General features: G+C 40.8%; 1 protein-coding gene across 1 annotated transcript; it reads right to left on the bottom strand.

Moving 5' to 3' along the window:
• Positions 1-1,580: 1,580 nt before the first annotated feature.
• On the bottom strand, positions 1,581-11,443 carry asf1bb (anti-silencing function 1Bb histone chaperone). Its single transcript, XM_039805549.1, has 4 exons — positions 11,108-11,443; positions 8,390-8,505; positions 7,570-7,746; positions 1,581-2,743 (listed from the first exon to the last, which is right to left on the bottom strand). The coding sequence occupies exons 1-4, from the start codon at positions 11,214-11,216 to the stop codon at positions 2,546-2,548; spliced, it is 600 nt and encodes a 199-aa protein (XP_039661483.1). The 5' UTR covers positions 11,217-11,443; the 3' UTR covers positions 1,581-2,545.
• Positions 11,444-12,480: the final 1,037 nt, after the last annotated feature.

The raw sequence follows: 12,480 nt of genomic DNA, 5'->3' as shown, positions 1-12,480 counted from the left end.
GCAAGACTTCTAAACAGATCGCAGACGGCCGTGCATGGTGGGAAATGAATCACAGGAAATAAAAGACAATCTTTTTACAATCGGTGTTGGATGAAAACACACAGAGACTCAAACTGTCTGTATACCAACGAGCTTTACAGTCAGAATCCTCCAACAGCATCTATCTATGTCATCCTTTCCCCACACCTGGTGTAGGCAAGCTACAGGGCGAGTGTAGCAGATGCCCGAGGGCCTTTTTTTTATCAGGATCATCAAAAGGCATAATTTCACATAGATTTGCATCTGAATATCTTATTTCAATAACAATTTGAGCTTGTGTTGGTAAAAAATCTTAATTTATAAAAGGACCCATGAACAACACCCAAGCTATAAATAGGTGATCCCTACAGCTACTGCAGTGTCTGACACCATCAGATTAGGGTTCTACAGCCACCTACTTTATTATGTGAAAGGAACCCAAACTGTTAGAGCTAAATAAGATGCACTTTGTTAGATAGCCCTACATTAATGTGACATCTCAATGTGTTCTGATAATTATTATAGACGCTTTGAGAAATGATCAGTACTTGCCTGACATATATGGTTTTAACCAAGCTCAGTGTCACCGTTAGGTTAGTCGAGTAATTTCTCTGGCACATTACTCTGGTTTTCAAAACTAGTCTCGGGCAGCAACAAACTTGTTTTCATTGTAAATTATTGTCATGATTAATAACATTTCCGTCTGTAAAATGAGAAAATAGTACACAAACTATAAAGTACATAAGTATGAGCATCATGCAGTATGGCCCGCTTCGGAATACATTAAAAATTGGATTATGATTACTGATGCACTTTAATGATGCAGCTGGTAAAGGTGGACCTATTAGTATACTGCAGGGTAGTTAAGTGTGATCATACAGTATCTTAATCTTTGATAATGCATCATAATTTATGCTGTACAATTTGTATTATTGAATCTCCGAAACAACTAGTAACTAATGATATCAAAGTAATGTAGTAGCCTCTGAAATGGGGCGAGTGGAGGTATAACGTAGCATAAAATGAAAATTCTCAAATTAAGTAAAAGTACCTCACAATTGTACTCAAATAAACAGTTACTTTCCACCAGTGGGACAGGCAATGCTACATATGGATTTTGATACCAAATATGAATATTCATTTTTTTTTTATTACATGGCAGTTTTATTTTTTTAAACTTCGCCTGCAGCTATTATAACCGTTCACAGCGTCCTACCAAACAGTGTGCAGACGTGAGAAGCACAGAGACCTTCGTCCAACAGATGGATGGACGAAGGAGTTAGTCCCTTCAAATAAGAGATAAAATGGTTAAGACCAGACAGCCCCCCTCCTTTTTGTTCTGCAGTTGCCTAGCAACATGAGGCTAGAGTGAAAATGGTGGAGTGAGGTTGCTGCATTTTATGAATGAAATTGGAAAGGAAACCAGAGAGGGGAAAGAGCAGGCAACACACACACACGCGCACACACGCGCACACACGCGCGCTCCCTCCCTCAATAATCAAGGTGGAAAGCAGCTGTTTAAGTACGGTAAGCTGTGGTGATTATCAGAAAGCAACAAAAGGTCCACAAAACAAACTTTATTAACCCCAATACTGTTGTTACAAATACTGAGACAGAGAATATATAGTAAGTACAAAAAGGAAATATGCCTTCTCATCTTGAAGACAAAATAAGCGCTGGGAAAACATTATTTACAATAAGCCTAAACCACCAACAATTTGACTGCAATAGGGCATCCTTTTCTCATTTGTCTCCTTTACTTACATGTTTTGTGCATAATTACAGACAGACATTTTAAGTAACATTTTAAAGAACATTACCTGCACTGGGGCCTGTTTGAAGAGGTGGGTTTAGGGAGTTATCTGGATAACTTAAGGGTAAAACTTGCAAACAGAAGGTTGTATGCTGCACAAGCTAACCAGATAATAGTAATTAAAGCTACTTCTGGCAACAGGCAACTGGAGGCAGCCCATTTTTCAAGCCCAAGATTATTTCCACAGGTACTCCAGATGCTACAAACTTACCTCAGATGAGACAAACCTTCAGAACAACAAAATGCTTTTTTACGGGCAGCTAGTGCTACATCTATTCGGACATACAGAGCACTGCACGTTGCTTTGATCTGTGCTCAAAAGGACAAAATGAACAGCACAGTACGGGTATGGGTAACAAACAGGTCAACGTCAGTGTATGAGCATGACTTCCAAGTATCAGGGCTGTGAGGATATGGCGATTTTAACATCTCCCCCCCCCCCCTTATGACTCAACCTTACTCTGGCTCAGGGGATACGGTAAAATAAGGCAATGTTGGTTGTGCAGGTCTGTGTTGAAAGAGTGCACAAGAGACAAAAACAGTTCGTAACAATTCCAGATCCATCCCATTTGTGTATGTTGTATAAAAAAAAAAAAAAAAAAGTGTCCCTGCTGCCATATCCCTGCTTCCTTTTAATGTCCATGTTACGTTTGCGATGTGGGTGAGTGTACAGTTAAGAAGACCATTTCGTCCATTATCCTAGTCTGAGGATTCTTAAATGCAGTCCATGGAGTTGTCCGGCATCAGTCCAAGAGGTGGCATCTTTCCTGGTAAACAGGAGGGAGGGAGCATGCCACTAATGTTGGGGGACGGGTCAACGTTCTCGCTGTCCTCCATCTTGTCTGCCGAGCCCTCCCAGTTGATATGAAAGCGGGTGACACGGGGGTTGGAGGCCAAGATATTCCGCAGAAGCTGAGAGGATGAAAGCAAAATCGGGGAAACGTCAGAATTACGGTTTGTGGTCGAAATATCCTGACTTTTAGTCCCAAAATGGGTGAAGTTTCAGAAACACTTTCCTTCATGGAACTAAACCTGGTAAACACCCTGGTCTGTCAAACTCAATGCCTCCGGTTTGTAATGCAGGAGGAGCTCAGCTATTCATTTGAGCCAGAGCAGGCGACAACGTTACGGATGAAGAGAGAGAGAGAGCGAGCGAGTGGCAGCGGTCAGTGGGCAGAGGTCAGCGGGCAGAGGAGGGTCTGCTTCAGCCTCCTCTGCCTGCTGCCTCTCGCTCTCAAGCAGCGGCTGAAGGGCCGCGAGGCTCAGGGTATTGGTAGTAGGGCTGCTCCCTCTTAGTCGATTAGTCGACTAATCGGTCGTTTTGGTCTTAGTCAACTTAGATTTCTTTAGTCGATCAGTCATGTTTGATGCTTTTTTTCATGCTGAATGACTTATTTCCAAGAAACGTACGAGCACATCTCTGGTAAACACAAGAATTAAAGTGGCGCTTTTGCATGACTCTTTGCGGAGAAACTCAGATTTACAGATCTGTCGATTAAATCAACTAATCGATTAGTCGATACAATTGAATGAGTGTTAGTCGACTAAGAATTTCTTCAATCGAGAACAGCCCTAATTGGTAGTGCTCCCGTGGGTGCTGTGTTGTGGCTTATCACGGTCAATTGTGCCGGTCATCATCAGACAAACATGCAACTCCACCTCCTTGTCTTTCCAGACGAGCTTTTGTTGTTCGCTTCAGCATGTTTTGGTTTCGCGCTACTAAGGAGAGAAGTAGAATGAATGTTCTACGCAGGTGGGTGCCTTGGTGGTGTTGTGTGGCAGTGCCACCTAGTCACCTGGAGTGCATACTACATCGAATTTCACACACTTTTGCGTCACCATATGCACGCAGATTTCCCCTCGTCTAAACGCAGAATAAAAAGTGATAACGCAACGCCACTTTTGCGTTTTCTCTTCAGATCGTTTCAGTGTAAACATAGCCTCAGTGAAATCCTGCAAGAAGGTGCCTCAAATAATAACAATAAGTAAGCTATTCTGTTCTTAGGCTACTATATACTGTATGTGACTATCAGATTGTAGCCATATTTCTGCTAGATATTTTTTTAATTAAACTTTAATATTAATTTATACAATTGCAATGCCTTTATTTTAGTGAAGTTAGTACACAGTCATAGCCATAAATGCAATGGTACTAATAATTGGCATAATTTTTTTCGGTGTTTCGGTCTTGGTTTCCTCTTTTTCGGTGCATCCCTAGTAAAAAAGGAAATCCATCACACCAGCATTATTCACCTCCAGCGTTTCCGTATCTATATAAGTATCAAAAACTGAGGAGGATCACGCTGTTGGATGCTGTTCTCTCCTACTTTAATGCCTAACGAATCTCTTTCTCTCCCTGACCCTGTCTTTCGCTGGTTGCAGCCTGAAAATATTGTAAACAAATTAATAACTAATTACACTGGCCGGACTGTTCAGCTCTGTTTCAGACTGATATCTCCGGTTCAGGCTGGTCCTCATCACTTAACTTTTTCAGTCGCGGAAAATACTTTTCAATACTCATCTGGATTGAAGCAGCAAACGTTTATTTGAGTCACAGCTGTTACATATAGTGTTTTGACCTCGACAACCCAACTGCATTTTACCGCAAACTTGCGACTGTTAACTTTCTAAAGCAGGCACAATCGCTTCTTTGCCAAGAGTCGGGTCGGTGATTGTGACTGTGTGATTGTGTAAAGGTGTTCACGAGATATATACCAACCTTTCGTGAACTTGTGAATTTTGCCAGCCGTCTTCTCTCCTTTATGGAGACAGACGCTGTGTGCACAGTGGGCTCGATGGTGTTTTAAGCCTCCAACGTTGCCTTACAGGCAGCTAACCCTCACCTTAACCCTAACGATAACCATTGCTGCGCTGCGTGGAAGCAAGGGGGTAAGCTTCGCTTCAGAACTCGAGCCACCTATGGCGCCATTTTGTTGCTAACTGGCCATCACCTCCTGTTAGCATTCCGCTGACTGCCATTTTTTTTTTTACGTCACTTGACTGCAAAAGACTTTACATCTGAAGCGTTTAAAGACTCTATTTGTCCATTATTTATTTCTAAAGAAACACGACAACGTATAAAAGGCTCCATTACCTTGTACCTCCCGTTATGGCTCCGTAGCAGACGTTTTTGTAAAAATAGGCTAACTGTTGTGTCATAACCACGAGACTTACTGTCGCACAGTAGAGGAATTACCGTATAGTACAGGAGAAGCTCGCAGGCAGTTTCGACTTACGTTAGCTGTTTAAGTTTAATTACTAATGTTAACTAGCGTGTTAGTTAGCAAAAATTAGCCTGTGCTTATGTTATCTCCTTACATATACCTACACTCTCCATCTCTGTAAGATTGGGAATGATTGAGATTTCTCTTGGCACAGCTACCAGAAGACTTACAACTTTCGGACACGTTGCTCACGTCACATTTACGTTGTCTCTGTCAGTTGAAGGCTGCGCAGTAAAGCTGGCCATCACCGGAAAAGTGCTTCTAATAGCCTTCACTGGTCTCCGTCCAGAGCAACGGGGTCTATTGGTCCATTTTATATATGTCAATGTTTGGAAGGCGACGTTGGGGGGTAAAAACACCAAACACCGCACGGTTGGAGGAGCTCTGTGTGTGTGTGTGTGTGCGCGCGCGCGTGTGTATGTATGTGAGCGAGACCCAAGTGACAGAGAGACGGAGGAGAGCAGGGAAAGAAAATGCAGCAGAACTTGTTTTAAATAGCGTTTAAAAAAAAAATGTAACGCAATGTGCGGCGGCCGGTGTTGATAGTGTGGCGCACCGCCACACAGCCTGTGTGGGAAACACTGACCTCACTTTTAAAAGGATTCGCATGACACCACAAATTGACACCATTATAAGCAGGGGGCTTATAATAGCTAATAGAGAAAGCTTCATAAAAAAAAACAATATATATTTACAGTTTATGTTACACATCTTTATTGGTGCTACTGTTGCCTGTAACTTCAATTTCAGAGCACCAGAGGGCAGTGGAAAACAGTGTTTCAATAGACCCTTTCCTGATTAGCATGGCCCATGTACTGTACAGCATGTTTAAGCTATCTGCAGCTCAAGTAGTGTTGTAAAAAAAATGAACTGACATAAAAATAAGACACCAAGATCCGTTTTGTATAGGGATGGGACGATTCGTCGATGTAATCGATTACGTAAATGCGTCGACACAAATAAATTGCATCGACACATAGAAATAAAAAAAATAATAAAAAAGCCGCCTCCAGCAACAACACAAGTATGGATTCCTCGCAATTTCAACAACACGTTGAGAAAAAGGCTCGGAGTATTTTACTCTTAATGCCAACAACAACGTGGTAGTCTGTAGACTTTGTAAAATGCATCACTGAGTCAGGATAACAGCAGCAAAACACCGCAAGTTCTGCTCACCTTTTTGTCCCTTTACCTCCCAAGCAGAGTTTAGATTCTCTACCCGAGCCCGAACTTGACCCATGGGCCGGGCTGATATTTCCTGCCACTATCCCCGGGCCCTTGATCAAGAATTTGTGTTGTTTAATCATTACTTCATTAGCCTAATTGGGTGGGGAGAAAGCTATGCCTCTCCAGCTTCTCCCGTAGCTCTGGGTATATGTCCTGCACTGACTTGAGTGTGAGGTAAACTATGTTAAATCGTGTCTCCCCCATCTGTAGCACTGTCTTCGATAATTGCGCAACCAGGCCAGATTGTTTCAGATCTCTCACGAGGCCTTTATAACGTCAGTTATAACGGCCCACGTATTAAAAAATTGTCCGGATAAAATCTGGCTCAGGCTCATAATTCCAGTTAATGTGTCGGGCCGGGCCGGGCTGGGGCACGGGCTTTATTTTTTTAAGCTTTACTCCCAAGCATGTGCGATTATCAACATAGTGACACGGAATGTGTTCCCAGTAGTAGCCCAACGGTACGTTGATTCGTTTTAATGCCCCGCTATCATCAAAACGCTGTCAGTCGGCAGTGTTATTTTTTTGGTTTACCATCATCACGAGTGACCCAATCGATTTACAGACTGTTATATTAGACACTGTGCAACTTGCCTTATGGTGGATTTATTTGATACATTTGATTTCATATGTTGCTACAATTTCACTTTTTTTTTACTGTAAGATTAAAAAGGGAGAAGAGCTTGGATGTTAAACAAGAGCTTATTCATTATTTTACCTACTACTGTTAAAAAAAGCAAATACAGGCTACTCTTTTTGCACTTGCTCTGTTTACTTTAAGTTTTTATTTTTGTATTCCTCCTGAAAGAGACTTTATTTTGTTGTTGGACTGATAGCCAGCTCGTTTCGGCTTGTGACGTCACAAGCCGTGTCGATTTTGAACAGCTCACCCGGAGACTGAATGCAGGACACATTCAGAAACCGTATCACACTCAAAACAAAGTTTGTATGCGTGTGGAAGCACCAGAGACACAAAATAACACCCCAAATCCCAGAAAAAGTGTTTTTTTTTCATAATATGGGCACATTTTAATAAATAGAGATTTGAACCTTATTGAAAGTTGTTTTGTGTAAATTGTTAATAATTGAGCAAAGGGAAAATAATTGCTAATTGAAAAATGAATCGTTAGATTAATAAAAAAATGAATCGCTAGATTAATTGTTTAAAAAAAATTATCGTTTGGGACAGCCCTAGTTTTGTAATTCAGTCCAATAAGTACAGATTGTTGCGAGCAGGTCCCCTACAATGAAATCAACGACTGTCATCTCTGAGTGCATGTGTGTTACCTGAGTGTAGTCTGGTTTGAGAGGTGGGTTTTCCCGTAGTTCAGGGTCTGTGTATTCATTGTTGACATAGTAACCGATACGAATAAACTCCTGTCCACGGTAAGTGCAGGTTATAAGGACTACAGTCACTCCTACAGCGTCGCTCTCTGGAATCAGCCCTGTGTTAGGAGCATCAGCCTGAGGGGGCAGACAGGAACACAAATAAAGAAATCAGATCAAAGTAAACCACAGTAATCATTTGAAGAAAAGTATTGAAGGATAGAGCCCCTTGAGATGAACCATCTCGTTTTCAAAGGGGTCAAAATCATGCAATTAACGCAGCACCAAGCAAAATGAAGAACCAAACCAGGGAAAGCAAATACATCTACCCACATTTCTTAGATTTTAGTCCTAGTATTCATTGGCTTCTGTGTTCTAGCTGTATGAGATGAGAAGTAACTTGTAGGGCCGTGCCATTAATCAAAATTGTAATAGCCATTACGATTTTGGCTCCTAACGATCACAAATCATTATCTAGAAAAACATTAGTTTGCACATCACGTTTTGCAAGTAAACTCTTATTTTGTCTTGTGTTCTGAATTAAAAAATAATAATAAAAATAAATAAATAAAGAGTATTCAAACAGGAAGAGTATTAAAGGAAATGTCAACAGTTCAAGGTGTTTTCACTGTTGATTGTTTTAACGGTTCTTTCCAAAAGACAATTAGTATTCGTGTTAAATAATCATGATTTCAATATTGACCAAAATAATGGTCACGGTAATATGATTTTTTCCATAATCAAGCAGCCCTAGGAACATGTGCGACCACAGCTTACTCACCTGAAACACAAACATGTGTCTGCCAGCCGGTACCGGGCCAACTAGAACAGAGTCCAAAACCTGGTCGTATTCCTCGCTCTCAGCCGATCCCACATAGATGATCTTCCACTCCAGATCTGCCATCACACAGAGTTCAGTGTGTTCAGTTAGGGAGTACAGGAGTTCAGTACAGGAGAGAGAGAGTCTGATCGGTGCATTCCTAAAATATCTAGCCAGGCAAAATGGTTCCATATCATATCTGCTGCTGAGACTTCTGCTACCATCACAATACAAATGAGATGAATATAATTAAATTTGGGGTGCTAACATAACTGAAAACTTCAGTGTGGCTTATAGTTTTTTTTAAGCCGATATTGATACCCTCTATTTCTCCACCCATACTGGCTGATTACAAAACAAAAACAAAAATGTGTTCAAATGAAAGTACAAAACGGCTGTTCAACTAAAATGTGAGAAATACAAGCACATGCCACTTGTTTTAAGTATTGTGTTGTAATTTCATGTTATATGAAGTGACATTACTTAAAAGGTGCAATATGTAATATTGTGTGTAATACTGGCAGCTAGCGGTTAAAATAGTTACTGCAGTACAAATTCAAAATACTGGAGAGTCGTTTCCCCCGCCCCCTCCTGCCCAGACTCGAAGTTCACGGAGGTTGCCAGGCTGAGACCGCAGCATTCACAACAATGTTGCTAGATGCTTTTCTCACATAGCCAGACATTACTTCACAGCACAGCAGAGTAGCTAACGTTAGATTCTGGCTATATTGACAGTCATAAAAGCCCGTGCTCATTCGGGGCTCTGTAACCAACTGACAGACACACTTTTTCGGTTTAAAATTACAGTATGAACCGCTAAAAACACAACAACATCACCGTCCTCTCCACACGCCAGTCAGGCACACTTCCTCGGCTTAGAATTACAATACGAAACGCTAAATATACCACTAGCTACCTTGCCGACGGAACACACTTCATTGGCTTAGAATTACGGCAACAATCGCTAAACACACTGCAAACTCACAGTCCTCTCTTTCCGATTTACAGCCCCCCTCTCGTGGTTTAAAATAACTCACCGTTGTCGGCTCCAGCCGCTGAAGAGGCTACATGCTGTAAACAGCCATGGGCTTGCCTGGTCCCCCGGTAACGTTAGCAGTAAGCAGGGTTAGCAAGGCAGCGTTAGCCAGGACCAGTCGGGATCACTTTACTGTCTCAATTGTTTTTGCAAGTAACCAACTCCGGTACTCTAGCTATATAATTCAATGTGAGTACACAAATGTTGAAATGACAAAAAATGCCCCTAGTAGCTGTGATAAATTAGCCTGAAGCTAATGCTTACCGGTTCAGGAGGAAATAAGCCAATTCTGCGTCCTTCTGGGCTCTAAGCTGTCTCCATCTTTCAAATACATCTCCAATATTTACCAGGGGGTTGTTACGTCTCTGGTCACGCAACTGTTAGAAAAATGCTGTTTTCTTTTTTTTAGGTCGGGTAGAATCTATCTCCGTTGATCCTGTTCGTTTGTTTGCTGCTTTCATGGCTGTACTACCGTTACAGCTGTAGCGTGCTGGGTTTACGTTTTTACAGGTATATCTGGCAACCCAGCCTGGCTGTCAAACTGGGCCGTTGATAACAACACACAGATCAAAACAAACATAAATTCCGTCACGGAATGTAAATTTCAAAAAGAAAAATACTGAAATTAGCATTGTTGTCAGAAAACCTAGTATTTCAGTTTAACATGTTTCCTTAATATCTGATGAGGCATTGGTGTCATTTTGGGATTTATTACAGTACAAATATTACATATTGGACCTTTAAAAAAAATATAAAAATTCAGTTCCACTGAGGGCCAAATATCAACAGTTAAAAACAATAATGGACTGATATTGCTTGATACTGACAGCATGCACTGTGTTAATGCCACTAAAGGTTACTGCATGTATGCATTGACAGTATACATGCCATTGCTTCCCTGTTGTCTTCTAAAATAGAAAATAGTTAATAGTTTCGATATGCATTGGTTGTCTTTGTTCGCTGTAGATGCTAGAATGTTGATACCGAACGTAACAGGCATGACAACACGGGCATGCGCGCAGGCGTCAACGTAGACGGTTATTTGAACCTAGCTACAACGCAACGCTGTAGTTAATACACATGAGGCCAAATGCAGCAATAATCTACTTTATAATTAATTATACATGAAGACGTGTTGAAGAAGTGACGAGATGTAACCCTAACCAAACCATGTCTTTTAACCTAGCTAAACCTCCACAGCTAGCTGCTAACATTAGCTAGTGTACCGCCGTTCGCGGCAAATCGTGGCACCGGTCTGTTGCTACAGTAACATGACGTAATCAACCAATCAGCTTGTCGGAAAAACTCCGAAGAACGTCTACGAACCAATCACTGCAGGCAAGAGGCGGGTCGTTGAGCACAAACGCGCCAGCGCCAATTTCAACAACTTGTTAAACGAAATATCACTAACCAGCCCAAACGACAGCTAATATTGGTATATCGTCGAACAACACACCGTTAAGTAACTTATGATGCACCCCATCTACCTGCAATGTATAAGTTACCACTTAAGCGGAATGCGCCCAGAGAGGTAGCTAGCTAGCTAGTAACGGAACGTTAACGTTAACGTTAGCCAACATATCAGAAAGAGTATGATAACTGGCATTAACGTTACGCGTTAGCTAGCTGAAAACAATACCCACCTTCCGGTAAATCCTCCATGCATTCAAACGTTATTTCGAACTGAAATGGATTTCCAAATGGGCTCGGGTTGTCCAGAACAGCAACATTTAAGACTTGTACCTTGGCCATAGCGTTATCTTCTGAGGCACCTCGACAGGAAAACTATATAACGTTAGCTGAATAAAAGTTGAGAACAAAGTTTAACGAGTCACTGTGTTCGCGGGTTGCCTCACACGCTTTGATGTTGCCTGTCTTCAAGAATGTCCGTTAAAGTTTGATTTTTTTTCTCCTCCGAGAACACCAACATGACCGGACAGCGACTGGGCTAAAGGAAGTATGTCACTTTCTTCTTCTTCGTTGTCTTGATTTTTGGCAGACTAAAAATCGTTGCGTGCTGCTGCCCCCCAATGTTCATTTGTTAAATAAAATAAAAATGAAAGAAAAGTCCAAAATAATCAACCCACACAAAAAATGGAGACTGTTAATAAACGTCCTGTTTTTTTTTTTTTGTTATTGCTCTTGTCCAGTAATGTTTAAAGAGAAACCATCGTTAGCCATAATAGCCCTCTCACCTATCATGTAATTATCATATAGGCTACTATTTCATTGTAGTAGGTAGGCTAAAATTCTGGATAATAATTCAGTTTGCTGCACAATACGAAAAATGGTATCCCATCTCTCAAATTGCCGTTTCCCTAAAGATGGTTGCCAGAAATTCTGATCTGCAACCCTCAGTTCCCTCTTTGTCAAATATTACAAGACTTTGGTCCTATGATATTATATAAAGTAGGCTATCATGGAATTAGGACTTGCTTATATTAGGACTTGCTTGTATTTTTCCAAGCATCAGTAGATGCACAAACACAAACAACAATAATAAATAATAAATACAATAAGATGGATTTGTTTTTATTAACTTTAGCATGTCTTTCATGTAGGCTATTCAGCTTATTCATTTGCAATTACTGTCGTCCACAATTTGCATTCCTTTATTTTACATTTATTGTGTTAAATTTTATCCGTATATTTCAACTTGCACTATTTTATATCTTAAATTATTATTTTGTTTTTATTTTCTACTTGAGATTTCTCAACAGTTGGAAGGAGCCTGCGACCCAAGGTTTACATTGGCAACAACTGCTTCTGCTTCTGATAATAAATAACTTGAAACTTGTTTTAAATTCCTTTAATAGCTCAGCAATGCACCGGGACAAATTTTGTGAGTTGGGACTTTGGAAAAACATGAATTCAGCAACTGATATGTCAGCGAAAAGCCGAAGCAAATTTTTTCAAAATAAAAGTAATTGCGGTTTTATCGATTCCTTAACATACATCCTGTAACAATCATACTCATGTGTGTATAAATGATGTGCCAATTGATATAGTAAGATAT

This window comes from Perca fluviatilis, chromosome 1, assembly GCF_010015445.1.
Source record: "Perca fluviatilis chromosome 1, GENO_Pfluv_1.0, whole genome shotgun sequence".
NCBI lineage: Eukaryota > Metazoa > Chordata > Actinopteri > Perciformes > Percidae > Perca > Perca fluviatilis.
This window is presented reverse-complemented; position numbering and strand designations above follow the sequence as displayed.

Coding starts and splice junctions, on each gene's coding strand:
- asf1bb (XM_039805549.1), bottom strand. CDS start 11,216: ATGGCCAAGGTACAAGTCTTAAATGTTGCTGTTCTGGACAACCCGAGC. Junction 8,506..11,107: donor CATGGAGGATTTACCGGAAG/GTGGGTATTGTT, acceptor GTGTGATGGCAG/ATCTGGAGTGGAAGATCATC. Junction 2,744..7,569: donor TCAAACCAGACTACACTCAG/GTAACACACATG, acceptor TCATCCTCTCAG/CTTCTGCGGAATATCTTGGC.